The 24,165-nt window shown below is 45.1% G+C and overlaps 1 protein-coding gene across 5 annotated transcripts in view; it reads right to left on the bottom strand.

Annotated features, from left to right (window-relative positions):
* The window catches only part of DVL1 (dishevelled segment polarity protein 1), a 49,027-nt gene that overhangs the window by 4,788 nt on the left and 20,074 nt on the right, over positions 1-24,165 (bottom strand). Inside the window, exons 2-15 of one of the 5 annotated variants that reach the window (XM_065854942.2) lie at positions 23,040-23,109; positions 18,280-18,401; positions 15,840-15,952; positions 12,714-12,852; positions 9,234-9,327; positions 8,521-8,590; positions 7,653-7,792; positions 7,257-7,333; positions 6,741-6,808; positions 6,062-6,211; positions 2,974-3,105; positions 2,061-2,228; positions 1,432-1,638; positions 553-599 (exon numbers count right to left, since the gene is read on the bottom strand). In XM_065854942.2, the coding sequence (XP_065711014.1) occupies positions 589-599; positions 1,432-1,638; positions 2,061-2,228; positions 2,974-3,105; positions 6,062-6,211; positions 6,741-6,808; positions 7,257-7,333; positions 7,653-7,792; positions 8,521-8,590; positions 9,234-9,327; positions 12,714-12,852; positions 15,840-15,952; positions 18,280-18,401; positions 23,040-23,109 (1,561 nt within the window). In that variant the 3' untranslated portion in view covers positions 553-588. The remainder of the gene's footprint in view (positions 1-552; positions 600-1,431; positions 1,639-2,060; positions 2,229-2,973; positions 3,106-6,061; positions 6,212-6,740; positions 6,809-7,256; positions 7,334-7,652; positions 7,793-8,520; positions 8,591-9,233; positions 9,328-12,713; positions 12,853-15,839; positions 15,953-18,279; positions 18,402-23,039; positions 23,110-24,165) is intronic. The other 4 variants (XM_065854938.2, XM_065854939.2, XM_065854941.2 and 1 more) reach the window with 4 other exon arrangements.

Raw genomic sequence — 24,165 nt, 5'->3', positions numbered from 1 at the left:
TGGGGCTTTGAGCAGCCTGGTCTAGTGGAAAGTGTCCCTGTCCATGGCAGGGGGGTTGGAACTACACGAGCTTTAAGGTCCCTTCCAACCCAAACCATCCTGCGATTCTATGATAAAAGAAACCCAGTTCTAACAGTCGTGTCCCAGCACTGACATCGGCACAGTGCTCAAGCGTCTGTCAGTAAACGAGCACTGGAAGGGCACTGGTGGATAAATCCAATCCATATGGATGACATCAGACTGATAAATTAGGAGCTGAGATGATTTATTTCTTTGCGGAAGAGCAGTGAAGAGGCTGCTGATGGGATTTTCCCATCTGATGCCATTTACTGCGTAGCTGCTGCAGCAGAGTGACACAGGCCAGACGGGCTGATGTGCTAATGCCACGCTATTGCACTCCTGTGCATTGAGACGGGTTCAGCACCCAAGACAATTAAAAAGGATAAAATAAATTTAACAAAAAAAAGGAAAAAATACAGCTAAACATTTGGGTCACAAGAATCTAAATGATCATGCTGTGAATTTGTCGTTATGGAGGCATTTGCAGCTTACCAATCCCCTAGAGTCAGCCATTCCTCTAGGAATCCTTCAGTCTAACGCTTGCTCAGAACAAAACAAGGGAATAACAGTTACCAAACAAGAAACAACACAGAAGTGTGGTTTCCAAAAGAAAGAACAAGGAAAGCGTTGAAAGATTATCCTAGGGCAGGAAAGGAGGAGGTCAGCTTTTTAATCCATGCAGCATTAGATTTTCCCTGTCATACATCTATGACAAAGCGACTCTCCTCCCTGTGAGCAGTGTTTCAGCCCTGTAAACCACCTGTCTGACCACCTCACATTTGTTTCACGCAAAGAGAATAATTTTCCTTTCATACTGGGTTTGGAAGAGAAAGCCAAGAGCACCTTGGTTCTAATCCCTGTTCCATCAGCAACAAAATGGTCTAATTTCTATTAATATCAAGCAACTGCAGCCCCACTGTTGGCAATGGCTCTGACCTCTAAAAAGGGGGGCAATAGTTGAATAGTGGACAATCAATTCGTTGATGTTGGCCTGATCAGCATTGTCTAAGCAGTAGTTTATGGTGTGGTGCTGCTGGGTAAGCAAAGCGCAGACGCTCATGCCACCACGGACGTGACAAACAGCTCGGCTCCAGTTCCCCACCAGCATTTTGCACGGGGAACAGCACTGCAGCAGAACTATAAACGTGTTTTACGTTCTCCTGACCCATCGCTGGCAGTTTTGATACAGAGCTGAAAGGCTGACCCACGCCATCACCAACACAAACGGTTCCGATTAAGTGCGGTCGCACCAAATCCATGCAGGTAGCACTCAAAACCACAAGACAGGAGCACAGACAGTACGAAGGAACTCAAGCAAATGGTCAGGGGGAATGAGAGCTGTGGAAATAAAGACCGGCTGAGCCAGCTTACCTTCGCTTTGCTGGCTCCCCGCGCTGCCGCTGCCGTAGCTAAAGCCTGGGTCTTGGTACGCTGGTGGGAAACATGGAGGGGGCAGAGGATACTGGTACGGGTATCCTTGACCTAGCGGCCAGGGAGCAGCGGGATGCGGGAGCGGAGCAAGGGTGTCCTGATCCGACGCTCCGCTAGAACCGTTGTTAAGGTTCAGTGCAGCCAGATCTGGAAAAGAGGGGAAAAAAAAGGTGAAGATTGTGCTCTTACCTTGCAGCTGGCTCCTGCCTTACTAATGGGGACACAGCACCCAGTGTGGTGAGGGACTAGAGGGACCTGGCCTCCAGAATTCACTGGAAATGTCATCTCGATATTCACCACTGAGCACCAAGGTACCTTTGCAGCATTTCCGTAAATCGAGGAGGAATCATCCCCAGTTTACAGACTGCGAGCTGAGAGTGAGTGCCAAGCAGAGAATCTGTGGCATCACCTGCTTCCCTGAGCCTCAGTGCAATGCCCTGTTCGATGAACTCATCCTTCTCTTCCAAGTGGTCTCACTGCTCGGTCTAAAGGGAATTATCACCCACTTGTCATACAACTTCCAAATAACAGCCTGAGAGCACAGAAGAGACAACAGGCGGGGAACTCACTGCCACAGAGGTCTCCAAAGACGTAGTAGCACTGCTCCGAGAAGGTGATTTTGTTCACAGTGTGCCTGAGGTAGCCGTGTTTCAACATGCTGCTGGCGTATTTTCTAGCCTCCCGGCGGTCTTTGAAGCCTTCCACGTGTGTGTAAAGCCAGTCGACCACATCTGCTCCTAAAATGAGAACAGGAGGAGCAGACCCAGGGTCAGCCCAGCCAAATTGATTTGATCTTCCCATTATCACATAGCCCACGAGTGCTACTGGGCCAGGTACTGAACGCAAATATGAATACACCGCAATCTTGCTGCAAAGAGCTTAAAATGTTATTTTCACAACTTGGCCTAACTGTTAAATTAATTACCACCAAACATCAACAGAGAAAGCAAAGAGTTATCTTGCATCCAGATGAACATTACATTAACGGTGACACCAAACAGGCACACGGAAAATTGTATAGTTACACTGTTTGATCCCTTTTGAGTTGCAGTAATGAAAATGACCTGGCATTTCCAGAATGAAAATAATTGAGAGAGTCATCTCCCTCAAGAGGTGGTAATTTTAAACCAAGATGCTGGTGTGGCTGTCTGGAACTGGAATGACAAGGACCTGTCTGCTGAACTTGGGCAGACTGCAAGAGCCACAAGTAGTTATGAGGAAAACCTGAGACGTAACAAGCAAAGGTGAAGGACCAGCTGTGTGTGGGCATGAGAAATGTGCTGTATTTTTGGCTGTCCAGGCTCGAACAGGAGCTATTAATTACTTCCTGTCACACTGAAGAGTTGGTCACAGCTATCAAGTCAAGCGAAATATAAGAGGTCATAAACAGCAGAAAGAAAAGTTCATACAGTTTCTTCAGCCTGTTTCCAAAAAGCCACTGTTTTGTTTCTTTTCTCCCCAGCATTCCTTTGATGTGCTTACCTATCACTGCATTGGAGATGGTGATTTTTAACCACATCCTGTCCCGAATTTCAAGGCCTGAGTCTGGGAGCTGCATAACCTTGACAATAGTAGCCATGTCACTCTTCACAGTTAACGGAGACTCTTCTAACTCTACAAGGAAGAAGGTTACACGCTGCTTTGAAATGAACCGAGTCTGAAATGAGCTTCTCAGCTCCCGATCTGGGTGAAACGTTTCAAGACACAGCTTTACCAACAGATGCAAAAAAAGACACAAAGGTTCCCAAATGCACCCTCAATGGCATAAATTATAGAATTTGCACCACTTCTTCAGATTGTGCCCAGTGCAACCATTGAGATGCTGAGTCCCTATGTGTCTTGACTTCACAAATCAGGCAGAGATCAGCCCTGTGCTCTTTCGTTGCATTGAGATTTGCACAAAAGGAAACCCAAGGGGAAAGAAATCTGTGTCAAGCACATGTGTCCTGTGTTTAATCCAGACCCTTCTCCAGTAGGAATCCAAAACCCTCCTCCCTTCCCTTCTCCCAGCTCCCCACATCACCCACCTTTCAAAAGCACAACTTTGTCCTTTTCCAGCAACCCAACATTTTGATACAAGTTACAAGCATGAAACAATGAAAACTGAAAATGCTTCTTTCAATAAATGCACTGCTAATATGCATGAAAACATCCCAGACCATCTATGCATGCGGTTTCAAATACTTACAACATTTGAATAAACACTACAGTTTTGCTTTTGCTTTGAAGTTAGTTTGGTTAGTGGCAAAAAGCAACATGTTTGTTTGGGGAAAAACAGAACAACCCAAGATTCAAGTCAAGTATGTGGGGAGCAATAAATGGTGTTTTCATGGAGACCTGCATATAAAGAACAACACTGGCCAAATGCTCATCAATGTTTTCTGAGTCTGCTATTGCTGTACAAATATGAAAAGTTCTAAGATGCATCTAAAACGCCCCCACTTTAGTCTGAGCTCAACTATGGGCCTGACTGCAGGTGTGTGTGGTGCTGAGAGCAGCATGGGCCATAACTCCTTTCTGGGAACCAGACCTACCGCAAAGCTCCTCCTCAGGGCTTTGGTTATTGGGTTGGAGTGGCATTTCTTTCCCCTTAGCAGATCCTGGTGATAAAAGAGGTGTAATGCTCCAGGATAACAAAGTCCTACCACATGTAATACCACCACTGGCCTGTGTCTTTCTTTCAGCAAGGAAATACACATTTGCCCAAACAAAAAAGGCCCCAGAAATTACACAGTACCTCAGGCTGAACACTATTAAGCAGAAACAGTTTGAAGTCTCAATTCAAAATCCTCTGAAGTCCATGCAAGAGAAAAAGAGAACTTTCCAATAATGTCAGCGGACTGCATTTTAAAACAGCAAGACCTTCAAGGAACACTGAAACACTTGAAATTAATCTAATGGAACGAGACATGAGTACGTGCAAAAAGGGGTCCTGCAGGGGCAGAACAGGGGCTGCAAAAATCAACCTTTAGAGAAAACGAGGAGCAGAATTCGCACCGACTGAGGCAGCGAGTCCAACACTCACAAACCACAGCAAGGGAACATTCCCCTGCATCGGCCAGAACGCTGCTGGAGAACGAGATACTTCTCAAAGCAATAATTACTATTCAACGCCTCAGTCTGCCTCGGTTCGCACAGTCCTGTTTTTGAAGAAATGCACCTGAGAAAATAAAGAGCTAACACAGAATAATTCCCACTGCGTGGTGGTGATTTGCATGGCCCCAAAATCACAGCTACTTGAATCACGAGCACCAATGCAGTGGTGGCTGTGTAAAGAGAGCAGAACTTCACCTTCCACCCAGAGGCCAGAGAGCCCGGGATGCCAGTCGGAAGGAAAGTGGTTATTCAGTCCATTTACATTATTCTGGCCTTGCTGCAAAACCAGTGAACCAGCAGATACTCACAATACTTCAAACAAGGGACCATGAAACAGAGTTGTCTAAGATGGCTCCGTTAATTCACTGCTCCCACTTTCACAGCCAAATATTGCCATTTTTGGGGGGATAATTGGACTGAACTGAAGGAAGGTGCTAAGCAAAAGATGGCAATTAATGTTGGGGTACTCTCTTCAGGAGAGGAAACGCTGGAAGTCACTGGCACAGAAATGAGAAGCTGTCTCCAGAAACATGGTTCTGCTCCCAAATAACCTTTATTTTTAAAGTATGACTGAGAGGGCGTCTGCATTCCGCACTTCCCAATCACATCACTGCATATCCAGGCACACGATACATGAGTAGTTCAAGAGGAATGCAGAGTAACAGACTCTCGTTTGACAGCAATCAGCAGATACATTCGATTCCACAATCTTTAGTACCTGTAAGGCTGAAAACACATCTCAAGATAAAGTCATCGGGTAAGTGATTCCCTGGCTTCCTGCTGCGGGTGTGTTTCCCTTCAGCTGTGGGTGTATTTCCCTTCAGCGGTGCTGCCTCTATCTAAAGAGACGCTGAGCTACTACACCTGCAAAAAGGACAACTGCCCTTTAAAGTCCCAGATAAGGACTCGTGACAACTCGTTACATGGATATACAACCAGTGCAGGGACTGCCACAGACAGACAAACCAGGAGAGAAGGCTGAACTGCAGTCTGTAACTTCACATGGGACGTTACATTTGTTTTCTCCTTGCTCAATGATTTCTAAAAGTACAAAAAAGTATAAAAGAAGGCTATGAGAATATCAGCGGAGGACTTCCTAAATGATACACTAACATTATTATCCAGTGATGTCTATCTGAAGTACATTATCTGAATTTATTAAAAAACAATCTCAAATAGAAGGAGGAAGCTCTCACATTTATCTGGGGGGTAAAGTTGGAGGCCTGCCGTGTAACCGTAAAAGGGACCAGAAGCCACCCCTTCCTGAATCGAAACACCACTGCATTTACTTCTGACATTCAGAAAAAGGTTTTATGCTCCCCAATAGAATCACAAACGTCAGAAAGCATTCAAGAGTTGTGTGGCCGCTGTCGTTTTCATCGTGCGTGGGACTGGGGTCGGATTTGCGCACAGCTCGGCACCGCTGGCCCCGAGCGGGAGCCGCCTGCCCTGCGCTGGCCGCACTGTGACTTACTTTCCGAATCGGGAATTGAGCTTGTTAGTGAGGAGCTGGTAGATGTGGTGATGCTCATGGAGGGGCTCATACCGTAACGGGGGTACGCTCCCGTCATGGCTGTGGTATGAGAGATCCACGCCGCGGGGTCAATTGGCCTCACCGGTTCTGCTGCAGAACAACCAGAAAGGGAGAGAAAGACAAATGAAATCAGATTTGCAATAAACACACAAACCTAAAGAAAGATGGAATATTTTGTTATGCACAAGTGCTCACCATTCTGACAATACAACTGAAATAGCCCCAGCACGAGGGAGCAAAAAGCACCTTGCCAGCAGTAGTTGGTTTTCTCCAGCAATTGCTGCACCAGCCTCAGAGAATAAAACCACGACACTCCTGTTCCTCTGCGTGCGGTAGGAGTGAAATATTTCCCCTTGCGGAAGAGAAGCGACTGGTCCCGTAATAATATTTCACTATTATTCTACACAGGGAGATAGATTCTCACTTTGCTATGACGCGCAGTACTACCAAACGCTTTGCCCCCGCCTCCCAAAACAAAAAGCAAATGAACCATACAACCAAATTTACAAGTATTGAACTTGTAGGGAATGGAAATCTGTTAGATGCCGAAGTAGCTGAAGATATTCTAGACCTAGAGGGCTCCTCAGGAACCCAGCAAAGAGCACAAAAATGGACTCACCCCTGGGGATGGTGAAATAACTCCTGGGAGTAGGGTCCCAGCATTTGGCTACTGTTAGGCTGATGGGTCTGGGAAGAAAGAAAACAGGTCAGGGTGACTCAACTTTCCCTACAGAAGCTCTAATTGCTACAATGAGCTCTTTGAAACAAACTCTGAGAATGCTTTTGAGATGCCTGTCAAAGTATTTGCAGTATGAAGCAGCATCAGGACGTTTCTGGATTTGCACAGATCATGAGCACTTGTTGGTGAAATCTGTCAAATGATCAGCTCTTGAGATATTAAAACGCTCATCCTTTAAACAAACAGTGCTACTGAAACCAGGCAACTCCTCATTTGTGTTGGTTTTGGCTGGTACGTTGGAACCAGTCTCACCCATTTACACTGAGAAGTTCAGAGTTGAGATCAGGAGATACACGGCTGTTTACGAGATCGAAACGTTGATTTCTCTGAGGTTTGCCCAATTACCAATCACTGCACTCGGAGCATAAGTAGCAAGAGCTTTTGCGAGATGCTCACCCTGGTTTGGAGACAATTTCCCGTAAAACCCGTACTGCATCATCATTGCTCATGTTCTCAAAATTGACATCGTTCACCTGAAATGTTGCAAAAGGCAGAGGTCAGGCTTTGCAACAGGAAAGTTGAAGACATTTTAGTTATTTATTTCCAAATTTATTTGCCGTGCAACCGTTTCCACTCCTTTGAGCGGCTGCAGGAATATTGTTTCTCAGAGCATGCCAACTATCCAGAGGAGTTCACAAAGAATTACAGACTTAAGGGATAACGGTCTCTGCGACGCATTTCTCCAAGTATGAATGAATTCTGCTAACTACTAAGTCCATGGATCTGGTGGGATGACTGAGCTGAGCCTCCAGTATCCAAGCCACCAGGACGTATTTTGGGATGTGGACCAACCTGCAGCAGCATGTCTCCTGGTTCAATCCGGCCATCGGCTGCCACCGCCCCTCCTTTCATTATAGAGCCGATGTATATGCCACCATCGCCCCGGTCATTGCTCTGTCCTACGATGCTGATTCCCAGGAAGTTGTACTTCTCTAGACAGATAGAAAGCGGAGGAGAAAAGCAAACAAAATGATTGGAATGATAGGGAAGAGCTAACACCAGGCTACTTCAGTCTTGAAAAATGAGTTCTCTCAACACATCAGCTGGGCCGCGTTTGACTTACAATTATCTCAGGTCTAGGGAAATGTTGCTAATAACATTATTTTTTCATATAGGACATTGAAAAGTTACATTAAAAAAAATCAGCATGAGAAATGACACTGAAAAGTCATGTCTACACCTAGGAATTAGGCACCTAATCAGCATTAGGTAATGTTATTTCCACACCTCAGAGCGCCAGGAAGAATTCGGTGCTACTGAAAAGGCGTTGAGTTGGCAGCCCTGCACATTTCTATCTGGCTACACAATGAAACACATCAGCAGCACAAACACAAACCTTCAGCGCCCTTCTGCTCTTGCTCCTGACAACATCTGAGCCCTCACCATCCTAAGAAATAAGAGTAGAACTCCATATCCTGGAGTTCCAGCTTCTTCCCTGGGCTTCTCGGGAAGAATATTGATCTGCTTGTGCAAACGGCTCAGAACTACCAGTGCTGGACTAAAAATCCAGGCACAGCAGAGCAGTAACTTGCAGCTGCCATTCCCTGGAGGTCAATTGACATCATTCCAATCAAGAACTTCCTACTGGCTCCAAATACCATGACAAAATACATCTGTATCGCTTGAAATTCATCATAAAAAACGTCACTTGTGGTCTTACCCATGTTGAGCGTGACAGTGATGATATTTAGGGACATGGTGGAATCGGTGATGCTGCTGAACGAAGATGACTGCAAAACACAACAGAAAATTCCCAAGGTTTTAAAGGTCTCGGAATAAACAATAAAATAATTATTAAGGATTAATTCATTAGGAACTGATCAATAGGTTTCTGTTTGGCAGGCATCCAGAAACCATTGTGGCCTCCTCAAAATTATTCTTCATTTAGAATCTGTAACGAAAACACCTGAACACAAACTGCACTTTCTCCAAAGATTTGTTTACAAAATCCATGGAGTAAGTTCCTATATTGAGGTTTCTCAGCTGAACTTCACATTGAATGATTTCTGCTTCCCAATTACGTGGCTGACAGGTGGAAATTTAAATCCTGAAGTGGTCAGTGCAGTGGGAATTAAACCCACAGCTCCTCCCCAAAGAAAGGAGAGAACAACACGTGATGCTGCGGGAGGTGAGAACGCAGACAACAAGAAATGCGATCGCTTAACAGTAAAAGGAGAAAGGGAGGGGAGAAAGAGTCTTGACTCTAGTCCTGCACAACTGCAAATGTCTGAGGTTTAGTCCAGGGGAGGCTGGAGTCACAGGAGCCTTCCCAGTGAATTCAGATCACAGACCTGCTCTGGATCCCTTCTCATTCACACGCTGCATTCCAAAATCTCCCTTCTCCTCCTCGGAAAACTACGATGCCGACCTTACCCTGTCAATCTGCCGCATCCTTTGTTTCCTCCTCCTGCGCTTGTGCTTCCGTATGAGCCGGGATGAAGTGCTTTGCTCGGTGGAGCTGCTCAACCTGAGGGAAACGGAGAGCAAACGCAGCTCTGTAAAGCCAAACCCTTTGCATTCCTCTGCTCCAGCGCTAACCAAGATTAAAAACATCCAGCCCTATAGGACATAAGTAATTGAACTGGCACTGTCACAAGGAAACCAGTGCCAGTCTCCACATCCCTGTGTTCAAAGTTCTAACCACCTGCAGGAATAATAGAACATCTCAAGCAAAACTAGATACCGACAGCCTAAAAAGGAGCTTGGTGTCAGGAGGTTACAACCCTCCGCACTACGAATCCCATCCTGTGTTTCAGTCCAAGATACCGAGCTGAATATTCGGGCCGATGGAACAGCTTGGAGGGCGTGAAGCCCTTGACGTTCTCTTTGAGTTCACAAAACTATTTCAGGCACGTTAACCTCACACACTCCCTCTTCCCCTCCCAGCAAGGCAAATCGATCTAAAGAGCCAAGAGGTGGTGTTTTCAAAAGAGATCAAAAACGTGATAATTCTCCATCTGTGGAAACAGCCCACAGCACCTGGTTTTCTGAGCCTTTACCTTTTTAACGGGAAAAATAAAGAGGACTTTTCAACATATGACCTAAAGTTTAGATTCCTGTGTAAGCAGAGAACATTTGGGATTTTTCCTTTCACTTCAGCCAGTAAAACCAGAGCTTACTGGCAAATCTCTGAACGTCTGTTACCAGATGATAATATGTGAGAATTCTGCTGTAACTGTTTCCCTCTACTCAGCATTAGCCTGGAAGAATGGAAATCAGTTCCTTGGAAAAGCCACAGCCCAGGTTTAGTTCAAGAGGCCAGACAATATTTCAGAGAAGTAACTTCTTGAGCTAAACAGTTGCACAAAACCATCAGAAGGCATTGCAGAAACACATTTTGAGTGCTTACACATCGGTTTCTACACAGATAAACATTAGAAAACACTACTTATTACACTGGAGAAAACCGTAAATGGAGAGCTCACTTAACTCAGTGTTTCATCCCTTTTTGGAAGAAGCTGGGCAATTACTTACAATTAAGTTGCTTTAATAAGCCTGTGTGTAAGTAGAAGAGGAGACAGCCTGTTTCAGCAAGGCTCCCACACTCTGCAAAAGCATTTGTGTAAAAATAAAGCTTTCAGTCTCTGCAATTTCCCAAAAAGGAGACAAGCCTGTACGTACTTTCATCTCACTCTGGTACACTTCATCATCTCTTGTCATGTCTGTTAAATCCACAGCCTTACATATCCTGCTGAATCGTTCCTAAACTCAGCATCTCTCCCGTTCCAGGAGCATCCGGATGCTAAAGAGCAGCTCAAATGTGTTGTAATGAGGAGTAACATTCTGATCTCTGAAGTATCCCCAGAAATGAGTAAAAGTTATTACTACAATTTGATGAGCAAAACAAGACGGTGTATTTTAGCTCCGGGGAAGAATAAAGTGCAAAGATGAAAAACAAATCTGGAATTGTAACTACCAATTCCTCTACGAGCTACTGGCCAAACCACGCATGCACTTCTGACAGAAAGGCTAATAAATCCCACCGGAGATACTTTGTAAAGCAATCATAACAATTTGTCTACTCCACATTCCCTGAAGGAAGGAAAAAAGGTAGCAATTTGTTAAAGAAAGTTTGTTCATGTAGTTTGAAAAGAACTAATTTTTCATTTCTTAAATGAGAAAGACATAATTCATTTGCTTCGCAGTGAATGACTTTAGTTACATGGAACTGCAAATACTAATTGCAAGATGCTGACAATACTCCTACAGCTTGTCGTGTGTGCTACACCTTTATTTGCTTAACAGAAGACAGAAACCAGACTTACCGTGCAGTTCACCACGGGCTCCCTACACCAATCTGTACTCCAAATACCACTTATTACCTACAAATAATACTAATGTTCAATTATATCACACTTTGAAAAACAAAGGGAATAAGTTCTTGCACTCACACTGCTTGAAGGGTTCTGTGTTGTCCCGTAGTATTTGTGAACAAATTAATTCACTAAAACTAACAACTATTCTTTCTAACTAGATGCAACAGAACAGCCCTGGACTGGAAACCAACCAACTCTGCTGCACTGCTCCAAGTTAGAGTAAAATAAAGCTGTTAGAAAAGCATCCTCAGCCTCACCATCTCTTCCCTTCCATGCCAGTAACACCCATTACACCTGATTTCTCCTCTCACCAACCTCCCTCACACACAATCTCCTTCACGATGCAGGTTGCGACCCCAGAGTTCACCAGCGGTTACTGAACAAACTCACCCCTTCAACCGCTTTTTCCCCAGGCCGCTGGCTCCAGCAGATCTGGAACGTGCTCCATTTTCTATTTGCCTGTATTTGCCTCTAAAGAAAACTCCTCCCTGCCAGCACAATCCCTCATCTGCCCCAGCGCATCGTCCCCGGCAGACACCAGCATACCTGGGAGCATTCCAGCGAGTTGCTGGGCCTGCCTGGCTGGCCTGGCAGCTGCTCCGCCTGCCAAAAGCTGCTGCCCTGGCCTGGAAAGGAAAAGCAGCAGCTTCCACAAGTCTCTTTCTTCTCGGTCAGACGCAGGAAGCTTTACTTTATTAATATAGAAATATTTAGCTGGGTCTGGTATAATGCGTTTCAGTGGCCACCCTGGTTGTGCTAATCCTGCCCTGCTGCATATCTCGCTGCCATGGGAATGATTGATTTATTTACAAGGAAGAAAATCAGCTGCAGGGTGGTTGTTTCCGTGGGCTTGATTTTTTTGGGGGGGAAGGAGGATTAGAAGCCTTGAAGGCTTTAGGAAGGCTTGGAGCGCATTCAGGTTCACATCTGATCTTGCCAGCCCTTTGTGCACATGAATACCCAGGTGAAGTACAAAGCACCCAGAAGGATCATTTTCTGTATCTTCAGGTGTTGGCAACTTCACTGTAACTGCAAAATAAGTTCTTGAAACTAATTCTTAAACGTACATTTAGTTACCCTTTCAACCTTTTGGAAACACTCAGCCTTTGCACAGAATTTGATGGAATTGATGCTTTTCAACAGTTTTCTAAGCTATGACAGACTGCAAGACCAAACAGATCCGCTGAGTTCAGTGAGTTAATAATCTGTAAACATAGCAGAAGTTTAAGTATCTCCAGGACTAGTTGTTCTTTGCTGTTTCCATTCCAGCTAGAATTTAAGAACATCACATTGCATCTCATTTATTTTAGCTACAGCTCTTTATGAACCAACAGAGATCTGTAATCCTGTTTTCTGACAATTAACAGAAATCCACGATGGGTTTTCACAGCTCATTTGGATGAACAAAAGCTCTAAAGAAAGTGTTCAGAGAATGCAGCCAGCAAAAGGGAAGAATATGAGTTCTGGGTGAATTTACATCTTTAAAAACGGGTATTTGGAATACAAGAAATGTATTGGCTTATTGTGACCTCCCTACCTGCTTGTGTTGTCATCGTCATCAGAGTCAATGAAGCTGCTGGACTCCAGCTCGCTGCTCATCATGGTGGAAGAGCTGTCGTAGCCAGGAGGGTGCTCGCGGTGCCGGTCCAGTTTCGGATGGCCGTTGATCCGAGGGACTGTACAAACAAAATCAATGGGCTATTACTGGGCAAAGAGGAAGCACAAGGAAGAAACGGCCCTGTGAGCAGCACGACATTCACACCAACAGCGCAACCAAGTGCCCTGGCTGGCCCGCCCGCCCACCTCCCTTTTTCCCAACTTTTGCATTTGTCTGTGGTTCAGTCCATGGGCATCGAGGCAGAAATCGCAGCATGAACAAGTTTTATAACGGTATCACACCATCGGTTAGAATGGCCGTGAGAAGCTGATGTCAATGGGAAGGTACATATGAAGGGTACAGCAGAAAAGACAATTGGAGTTTGGTCTGGATAGGCCCAGCAGCACAGAAACGTTACACAACATTCCTTGATTAATTCTATTAATATCTCACCCATAAAACCACCTTTCCCTCCACTGTGCTACATGTTCCCGTCCCCACACCTGCACCACCTTGTCTGGGCACTACAGCCCTATCAAAGTCAGATTTTCTTGACCATTATCATTATTGGGCACTTTTCAGCTGGCTGCACAACAGTGAGGTTCAGCCCACAGCAAACTCTGTGTTGAAACAAGGATTTTGCTGCTTTAAGAGAGGAAGCGGAGCTCTGACATGCGGACACCTCAGCTCTTTCAGACTCCTTTTATATGAAGCTAATACCAAAGATACATTTGCTACTAATTAGTGTGAAAGGTGAGCAGGAAAAGACTTATTCCCTAATTCATATAAATGCCTCTTTGAATACAAAAAAAATTGTTTCTCTGCATATGTAGTCTCCACAATATAAGCATTATTATATCTTAAAATACAGATACAGATAAATATGTGCACACACGCAGAAGGTAACTTTGTCCACACTTAGCTGACAGGGCTCATTTTCTCAGCCGGTTCACTGTATTCACCTCACTAAGAACACACAGCAGTACCAGCTAAAACCTCTTTCCTCGTGCAACCTCGTCCTGTTCAAGCTGTCAGTTCCACAGCAATCGGCGTTCGGTGCAGCAAATTTTTGCTTGACCTCTCCAGGTTTTAGCTCAAATCGACTCCATCTCTGCAGTTCCCAAATGCCTCATTAGCACCTTTTCTCACTTCACCTTGCTTGAAATGAAGCCTGTAATACACCACTCATCTTTTCTTGTGGAACGAGTACTTCTTTCCCTTTGTAGAGCATCCAGGGATATCATTGTCGGGGTGGGTAATTCTTTGTCATTCGCTTTATCCCAATAATGAGCTCGAACAGTTACAAAGAGCACGCGGTACACGTTATTGTACGGCTTGGTGAGCTGGCAGTGATGTGCCTGTGTCTTGGCTACGCTGTATAATAATACTACACCTATGGAACAACCCTATGAGTAACGCGGTGCTCCGGTGAAGATCCCTCATCCCGCCTCTCTCTGAGCGACCAGAGCTGTAATTTCAGTATTATTGACACAAGTCTCTGCAGGACAAGATCAAACACTCTCACTGCATTTCCTTCTCTCTGCAGGGAAAGGAGGATTTCCCACCGTTTCATAATGCCAAGTGAGCACACGGCTCCTGCCCCTGGAAAGCTGTGGAGCAGCTGTCAACCTCGCTCCTTCCTCCACCCTTGTCCCCCTTTTCCTAGAACTGTTCCCCCATTTAAACTAAAAATAACACTCTGGTGGCTTTGGCTTCTTTTTAAGTTAAATATTATGACCACAGAAACACTCTAGACATTAAATAGCATATTTCATGAGACTGAAACGACACAGCAGTTGTCATTGCTTTATGTACGTTAACAAAACTCGCCTCTTGCTCACGTGTATCGCCCGCTGCAGGTAGGAAACGTAAACTGTGTCGAGACAGGTAATGTTTGTGTGACTGTGTGACATAGTCCTGCCTTAGACTGACAGGAGGAGGACATTTTATCCCATTTCTATCTGAAGGGAAAAGTATGAACTAGTTTCAGCCCTAGAGCAGCCATTCAACAACCAGCTCTCTGTCCGTGGCAAAACAGGTACTGGCATTAGTTTAAATGAATATGAAAAACCAAATAATCTTTTAACATTCTTCCTATAAGAAGTTTTTAACCCAACAGTGTTAGAAGATCCTCCTCCTGTGATCTCCCAAAGGAATCTGCAGTCACGATCAGGTGAAGCAGCTCTCTGCTCCACCCATTGCGGAATTGTCCTTCACCCAGCCAGGTATTACCAGTCGGAAAGGTTCAATGAATAGAAAACCACCTGTTCCTAACCCATAGCGTACACACAACCTCTGGTTTTCTAACTGGAGGCAAAGAGTTTAGTGGGTGGAGCTGTGAATAAAGCCTGAGATGGCATCGCATGGGCCCAAATATTCCACATTCTGGACCATTTTAAATGCAATGGGCGGCACCTATTAATTCTTAATTAAGCCTGGAAATTCTTGTCTGGCAACAAATGAAAAAAACAAGCTTACTTTGATGTACAGAGTTCTGTAGTTTATATGTGTAGTTATGTATAAAAAAAGATCTTCAGAGCCAATGTGCTATAGCATAAAATACCACCACTGATCCTAGGGAAAACAACAGAAACTATTCCAGAGGATTCTGGCTCAGATCTTGCAATGTTAAAACACTAAGACTCCCCAATGGTCTACACTGCAAACTCCCAACACATCATCCAGATAATGTGTTCTACCTTAAATTAACAAATTAATGGAAGCAGCCTCACCATGACAGCATGGAGCTCAGCACTGGGGGTTGTTATTCCTCTCCAAACTAATCAAATCTTCTAATGCTACAGAAAGTTCTGTATATCAGAAAAATTCATCTCCCCACCACTACACTGTAAGTTGTTCAGACCTCTTCAAAAATGCTGAGCTTCAAAGCGTTTCAAAGCAATCATCAAATTATTCCATTAAAATAATACCAGTCCTGAAAGCGCAGAGGAATGCGGACACACTGCTCTTCGGCAGCATTCGTGCAGAAGCAGTTGTTGCTCAGAAAGGTTATCAGAAAAATGGCTCTTCCTAAGTGAAAAAGGGGGAAAATGAAACAGGACTCACCATCCTCATGCCCTTCTCTATTTCTCCGTCGATGTCTGTCCCGCCGGTGACTGATAACCGACTCTGTTCCCGTGTCGTTGTCCAGGCCATCCCGGCTGCTGGCAGCATTTGGGCTGTTAGAGAACAAATAGGAAGAAACAGCGGAGTCATCTCTTTCTTTGTTTTTTATAAAAAGAGTTGCAGTCGTGAGCACATTGGTTTGGGATCCAGAGAACTATAACGCAGCCCTGCAAGCTCCCCCAGCCTGATCTGCTCCCCCAAAACTACCTGAGGGGTGAAAAGCCTGTTCAATATCCAGCCCCCAAGACACAGCGCTGTTTGCACAAGTGGTATCATCGTGACATCGAAAAACCTGCCACAAGAAAAAGGTGCATAATGGCCATCATTACACTTAAACCGAAGCATCAGCATCATCAATATATTTCTCCTAGAATTCCATGAGTCCGGAGGGCACATTTTACGCAGGGAATTAAACTACCAGCTGGTGCCATGGGCTTCTGTGGCAGCTGGATCCAGAAGCGGTGCGTGTGTGAGCACACGTGTAGCGGGACCTTGGAGAGGACGGCTGAAAATCCCCTGCCCGCCCACACGCCGCCTTCGCAGTAACGAAATGTCCTGACATGCCCGCCACAGACATTGGGAAATCAGAAAACACCTGACTGCACATTTAAGCTACCAAAATGCACGTATATGTATTTAAGTGTGGTCACATGTATGCTTGCATTTCTTGTCTCAGTCCAGTACAACTGAAAGGGGAAGGAGGGTGACAGTCCCCCGATTTGGGGTGTCCCGCCAGGCTTTGGGACATCCCCGCAGCACCATCTAGTGACCAGTGATGACTGCCAGCATTCCCAGTACTAGATATTAATAGTTTCTGAGGCGAAACCTGGCTAGAAAAGGTGATCTGCACCCTAACAAAGGGTGTAAAGGAACCTCACAGCCGACTCGTTTGCTCTCCCACTGCCGAGGCACTTGAATCCACCTCTCTGCTCCATCTATTTCTTGTATTATTTGCTGTTCAGCAACATTTCTGTTTGTATAACTACACACCACCAAGCTCAGCTCTTCTATAAATAATTGCCCAATCAACGCTGAAGGAGGAGGACAGGAGATGACAGATCTCTGGTAGTGTGAGTGTCATTGAAACAAATCTCAGGGATTTAGGAAGCAAGAAGCCAAGTCACCCTTACAGAACGGGAGGTGATACGTGAGTATAGAGCAACACTGAATCACAGCTGTGACAGTTGCAGGGTTGCATTATTGAGCTCTTAAAGGGAAATATTATCCAAGGAGGCAGCGAAGTGGCACTGAACACACTACTGTAGTCACCATCCCAAAATCCCATCGTTTTCAAAAATTGCTGCAGAACTGTAAGCGATCAGAAGAGAAGTGCAGCCATGATTCAAGTCCTGGAAACTTGCAGCTGCCTGATGTCAAGAGATAACAGAAAGATTTTTAGCAGGTGCATCAGCACAGCTTCAATTTCACCAGTCTGGGCACACACAGTTGGCAGCAGCGAGAGGAGCCCCAAACACAGACTTGTGCCTGACTTCCAGTGTAATCATTCCTTTAGATCAGGTTTGATCCTGCAGCTATTCCGTGGAGGCGTAGGTCGGGAAGACAAAGCACCAGTGATACTTGCAGGGCACGTGAGCGCGCTCCTACAGGCCTCTCCAGCCAACATCAAGCGATTTATGAACACACGAGGGCAGTAAAGCCCTTGGAAGACACACAGCTTTGGGCAGGGTTGGTATTTCCCAAGATTTCTTGTCCCCTCTAGAAGATATTTATCTGTAAAAGACACAACACTGTGGGCTCTTCCAGGCTATAGACATCGCAGAAAGCAACGGACACATATGACAGCAGATAAATAAAACCACATTTCCTTCTCCAAACATAAACCAAGATCACAGCTAGAACTGGGTCCTGCTTTAGATACTCCTTGTGTAAATTCCCTGAAAATGAAGGCATCGTGAGGATACACATGGGCTCTGCACACATACTGGGAAATAACATGGTTACCATTCAATTTGCTGGCTCCCAGTCTGGCTCCACGCACTTCAAGCTGCTCGTACGCACGTGGAGGAGCCATTATTCCTCATGTTAATTTTCGCTCTTGATATCAGCGTCCTGCTGGCTCTGCATACTACATAATTATACATAACACAGTAATAAAAGGCTGTCATCTATACACGCTGGAAAGCTACCTCTCTACTTAACTCTTCCACAACGGGTTTCAAAATGAGATATATAGGATATATATTTCTTTCCAACAATGAGAGGGTTTGTTTCTTTCTTCCCATTCCCCTTTTAAAGCATATTACTTTTCTAACAATAACAACAAATAGCTGGTTTGGAGCAGCAGGGAGAAATGTGGGGAAGAAACAGACAGGAAATACGTTTTGTTTTAAAATGTAAAAGAAAGACGACTCGCTCTTACTGGAAGGACGGAGGCCGGGAGTCCCCAATGCCGCCTGTTCTCTCGATGGGGGGCGGAAGGTCCGCGTGGCTCTCGGTGCACTGGGAGCCCGTGTCCGAGTGGGAGCTTTCGGCCAGGACCAGCTGTCAATACAAAACCACAATTATACCCATTCGTATGGGCTTCTCCGCGCTGATGGAAGGGGCTCAGCCGCTGCTTTGCTAAATATCCTGGGAGATCTAAGGGACGCTAGAGGAAAGGAAGGTCTTAGTGTTGTATGGATTAATCTAGCCCTATGTTTTCCTTGCTTTATTTTGAATGTTTTGGCAAGAATGGGGGGAAAAAAACCCCAAACCTGCCCAAACGAAGCTAAAATCAACTCATTATTTCAACAGCCCACTGACCACACACAACACAAGTTAGGCCTGACCTAGTGACCCAGAGGTGAAAAGGTTTATAGCCTATTACCAGCCCGCTGAGACATCTCATCACTCTGCCAGGTCTCTTTAAACAATATGATTAGAAGGTCTTTAATTAAAGAAATGCTCAAATAATGATATAGTTTATTACCTTGCACTAAGTGGAAACAAGGTCTCGGCTTCCCTCTATTTTTAGCTGTGGAAGAACTAGCCCTACATAAGAGATTCCAACTATAATTGGTTAATTTATCAAGGACTAATTCTAATATAATGATCAGAGAGGTGCTGGCTGCTGAAGATGGGGATGGAGAGGGAAGAGGATCGGAGGGGACTGGTGTTCAGGATGCAGTGTATTTACTCCTAGGAGCATATACAATAAAGATGAGAAGGTAAACACACACAGACTGTCAAAAAGGAACCGCCTGAAGACAAACCAGCTCTCCAGCACCACACGGAGTCAGCTGCATTATTCAAACTCTCTTATCACCAAAGCAAGAGCAACAGGGGAAAAACCAAAGGGAAAAATAACACGAGCTTTCCTAAGAACAATTAAGGTGTCTTTCTTTCAGGTGGGGAAGTTAATGGGAGGCGTTTAGAAAGCGTGTTGGCATTATGGAGGTGCAAGAGTATCTCTGAGCGGGGCTCATCCCCTGAGGAATCGCTGTGCAAGTGCTTTCACTAACAAAATAAGACCACGGGACAAAAAAAAGAAGAAAGGGAAAAAGGAAACTGGGTGTAGGCGAGATGAGAAGGGCTGTGTAACACCTCACACAGCGCAACGCCGGCCTCGGCTGCAGCTGCGCAGTGAGTTTGCAGCCCTGACCTTCTCCAGACACCTCACAAGACGCCGTGGATTTGCTGGGAGCTCCTCATTTCTTCCAACGATGAGTGACATTCTGTAAATCATTATGTAGCCTATAAACTATCCTATCATTACATATCCTATACGGTTTAAGATAAGCTGCGTCCTTTGCCTTGACAAGCTACAGTAGGAATAAAACTCTCCCCTATTGTAGCACTTCAAACGGAGATGATGATAACGCGCTATTGGGCTGCAGCATTACAGACTTCTCAGGGTGTTTCCGCAGGAAAAGCCGCGTTAACCCCAGCTCCCTGGCCACCAGCCAGCCCTGATAATTATATTTCACCCATGCAGCTTCCCCACAGCTGTGACCGGCAGCAGCGTTTCAATCCGTGTCTCTCCTCGTGTCGGTTCTGTGTTGGAAAACGTGCGGGTGGCTGTAGAACAGCTGGCGAGTTCCACCCCGAAGGGCTGCAGCTCAGCGCGAACCGGGGATGTCATCTGTGTGCTGCACATGGAATCAGTTAATAAAGAAGCGTGGAACTAATCGCAACTGTTGGTTCGGTTCATCCCCTCATATTGAATGCTGGTTTTTTCAACTGAGGTGCTACCATCACACTCACTATTAAATCTTTCCCGGGAAGTGGAGAAAACGTATCATATTAAGTCGGCTCCAGGAATCTGTTCTTGGCTAAAGACACCAGATAACAAGAAACAGTCCGGGAAGGGGAAGGAGCGAGCACTGGTGCACTCTGCCCTCATATTCTCATCTGCCTAAATATTTATTAGTCATGAAAACTCCAATATTTAAATTCTCACTGTTACTGAGAGCAGCAGCTCTCAGTATTTCTCAGCTTGGGGAGAGGTGAGGGACTGATAGTAACTAAAGAAATATCCCAAAAAGAGCCATTTGTATTTCGACAGCGACTTCAGAACAGCCACGTTAATTTACAAGTTGAAAGTAATTACTTCCTATAAAGTCACAGGCGTCTCAAATCCCAAGTCCAAGCTTCAGAGACATGGCCCATTATCCACGCGGAGGCTGTTCCCAAAGGATCCGCCGCACAAAAGGCCTCGCTGATGAGGAATTCTGTCAAAGGCAAGAGGACTCCACATTGCTCGAAGGCTGCAAAAGCCCATCAGGAATGTGATGTTTATTTTAGTAACGAGAAATTGTCTGTGCCGGGTAGATTAGGCTTCCTCCTTCTTTCCTGCTGAAAACTACAGTATATTTGTTTGGTGTCTGATCCAACCTTGGACTACGGATACTCAGAGAATATAGGATATATAGGCTGGAAATCAGCTGCTATAATAGGTTACAATGAAGGACTTTAAGCAAAGCGTGGCTGCCAGGTAAAGAGCAACTTTCTTCAGTATCTGGGTGTCAAAGTCATCAATTCCACCACAGATGGTAGAAGACTAAATGGTTCCATTCAACAATTTCAACTGCAATTGCAAATGCAGTGTCTGAAAAGCTAACAAACAGGACAAGTGTTATCTGTTGGCACCCAGATAACAGAGAAGAAAAAAAGACATAAAAAGAGAGAGCGTGACACGGGGCGCTGAGATCAGTGCCAGCCAATGGCAGACGGTGCCCGGCAGCTGCGCAGGGAATGGCTCCCAGATGTTGCAAAACCTTCCTAAAAAACAGCGATAACAGCCAAGTGACCCCGCGCTGCTGGCAGAGGCCGCTGGGCAGCAACCACAACCTGATCCTTCCCACATCCCCAGCTTGACTGGGAGCGGGCCCTGCAAACAGGACACAGAAACATTCTCTTCTGTGCAAGCTGTTTGTCCAAATTGCCCAATAAGGACCTGAACCTGAAAAAAACCACCAAAAATGCGCTAATGGTTTCACTCGGGTAAGCAGTCCCGCAGAACTCAGAAGAAATTATCCCCTGAGAAAGACTGTATCCCATGTTTTATGTGTGTCTGTGTGTTAGGAGAACAGGCACACATATCAACTGCTTTTTGCACAAGACGCGTTTGTGTAAATGCATTTACAGCAAGAACTACTAGATGAAGAACTCGTGCCATGCAATTAAAGCCAATCTCCATATTGTTCAAAAACCTCCAGGTCAACCACTGAAAAGGGATCTAGTAAGTAGTAGCCATCTGTCCCAAATTATTCATTCCTAACAAACAAACCAACCACCCTGAAAGCAAAAGGGCAAGATCTAAGACACAGAGGAGAAAAACAAGCAGAACAGGAGGGGTGGGGAGGAGGTTTAAATAGTTAATTAGGAGCAGTGATTCTAATTCAACACTAATCTAGCTGTACATTGGGTTCCCAGCGCAGCAGGAATAAGCAACAACTAAAGACTCGTAGATCCCCGCCTTGAACATTTTCCTCTATGGAAATCAGTCCTGCATACGACAGGATCAAAGCTCCTACCTACGACAAACGGGAGGATTCAAATGTCATTACAAAGAGAAGGTGCGGGGCATTGAAATACATCATCTCGATGTGAAATACACAGATATATACTGCAGTGATTTACAGCGAGGATGACAGTTATCACAGATGGTTTTGTGAAAGGATCCCAAGCTGTCCGCTACCAGCTGGGGCACATTTTGTAACACAGGAGACAAAGAAAGCTCAGGCACATCATGTTACAAACAGAAAATGAAAGAGATCTGCCCAAAACACAGTTTTTCCAAAAGGTAAAGAACAACTTTATCCCTAAAATATATGTATGCAATTATCTGTTAAGTTCCAGTGAGTAGGTATTAAAGGGTTCGAAACTGCAAACAATTAACTTACAGTACAATTTACATAAAACTCCTCCAGTAATTAGCAGCAAATAGAAGCAGATAAGCACTGCAATTTTATGGGTGTTAGCGTGGAAAAAGTAATTTGCAATTCATAAGGCAGGTCAGCCCCAGATGTTGCAGCCCATTGCTCAGCAGAGCGAGCAGGAGCCCTTGTCAGCACCATCCGCACAAGATGCTCCGCGTGATTTCTAACAGAGCCCCAAACTGCACCCACGCTCGGCGTGCGCTTAGAAATTTGGAAACAAGCTGATGGGTGGGAAGGGAGGAAAGAGGCCGGGTCTTTGGAGGCGATACATCTGCCCATACTACCTGCAACGATCTGTGCGGCCTCCGCCTCAGCTGCAGTCAACGGGTTTTTAATGCGTTATGGACTTGCTGGTAAGTCTGTGCGGAGCCGGCGCTGGTTCAGCGCTCACAGAAAGCTCTGCAGCACTAATTCTCTGAAACAATTCATTCTAAGGCACACATCTCAATTTTGCTTTTAGATCTTTGCAACGGCACCATTCCCACTGTTAGAGAGCTGATCATCAGCTCAGATCCTTGTGTGTTAAGTTCCTGAGTTGGCATTGAGAAGAAAAAACTATTTCACTATCCATCATCATTATTTCACCTAAGGGAGAAAGGGAAATTGAGCTCATTCTTCACCTAAAGAATCAGACATAATGAAACATTAAGCCTTTGCTTGCATGTAATTTGAGATTCAAGACACTTCTAAAAAATCAGGATCCATGTACCAACTACCCCACTGCTGTGCCAAAAGCATCCAGAGACATGAGGCAACGTACCCAGGACACCACTCTTCCATTGAAGCACGGGAGCTTGGCGTTGTCGTCTGAGATCTCCTCCTTCACCACCCTGGAAAACAAACCAACCAACACATTAGGAAGAAAAATCAAGAGTCTGAAATGACATCAGATCGAAAGGACGGTCATTTCCTTAAACGGTCCAGGAAAAACAGAGATTTTCACAAAAATGTTGGTATCAGCAAGTCTTTAAAAAATACGTGACTCTTAGAACAAAGGGAGCAAGTGAAAATAAAGGGTAGAATAGCACCTTTCCAGACAACCACCCCAAACTGGGTGGCACAAAACTAATCACAAGCATTTTCCCCACTTCGGAGTCTTACATCTCACCACCATTTTTAAAGAGCTGATGGGGATTAAAATCCCGCTGTGCCAGAGATCACAAAGCGATGGCCAAAGAAAGGACGATTATCTCCATTTCTGAGCCTGGATTTGGAGCCAACACACGGCACCTTCCCCCAGGCACTGCAGGAGCTGTGGCTGAACTTCACATGGAAGCCTCATCTGCTCAGCAGAGCAGCGTCTCACCTTCCCCTCCAGCTCCAGCTTTCCTTCCATTCACCCCTCACACACCCCTCTTGAAACAGAAACGAATTCCTGGCCTCCCGTTGCCAGCATGGGAACAGGGACAATTTGGCAAACTCAATACAAATGTGTGGTTCCTCAACCACATTTTCCTTTATTTATGTTGTTGTCTTCCTTGTTGCTGTGTAGAAAAACCACAGTAGCCACAAAGCAACTGGCTATGCATGAAACGGTGTCATGTTATGAGGGGGAAAAATGGTCAGGAAGGAGAAGAGAGGAGAGAAATGGACCAAGAGGTTCTTTCCATCTTACTTCTGGAAAATGAGGCATAAATAACACCACCACTAATACCTACATTTGCACATTATAATCTCTTTTTGTAAAGAAGGAACATTCTCTTCTTTCTCCATATTTATTCGCATTGTTAAAGGCTAGCCCTGCAATATGAGACAGACTTTACCCCTTTCCTATCATTGGAAAGAAAACCATTTTAAAATACTCATTTAACTTGCATCTGTCCTCCATTCACCTTTTGGCAACAGGAAACAGATGATGTGATTTCATTCTTATTTTTAGTCACTTA

This window comes from Patagioenas fasciata, chromosome 23 (genome assembly GCF_037038585.1).
Source record: "Patagioenas fasciata isolate bPatFas1 chromosome 23, bPatFas1.hap1, whole genome shotgun sequence".
Classification (NCBI taxonomy): Eukaryota; Metazoa; Chordata; class Aves; order Columbiformes; family Columbidae; genus Patagioenas; species Patagioenas fasciata.
This window is presented reverse-complemented; position numbering and strand designations above follow the sequence as displayed.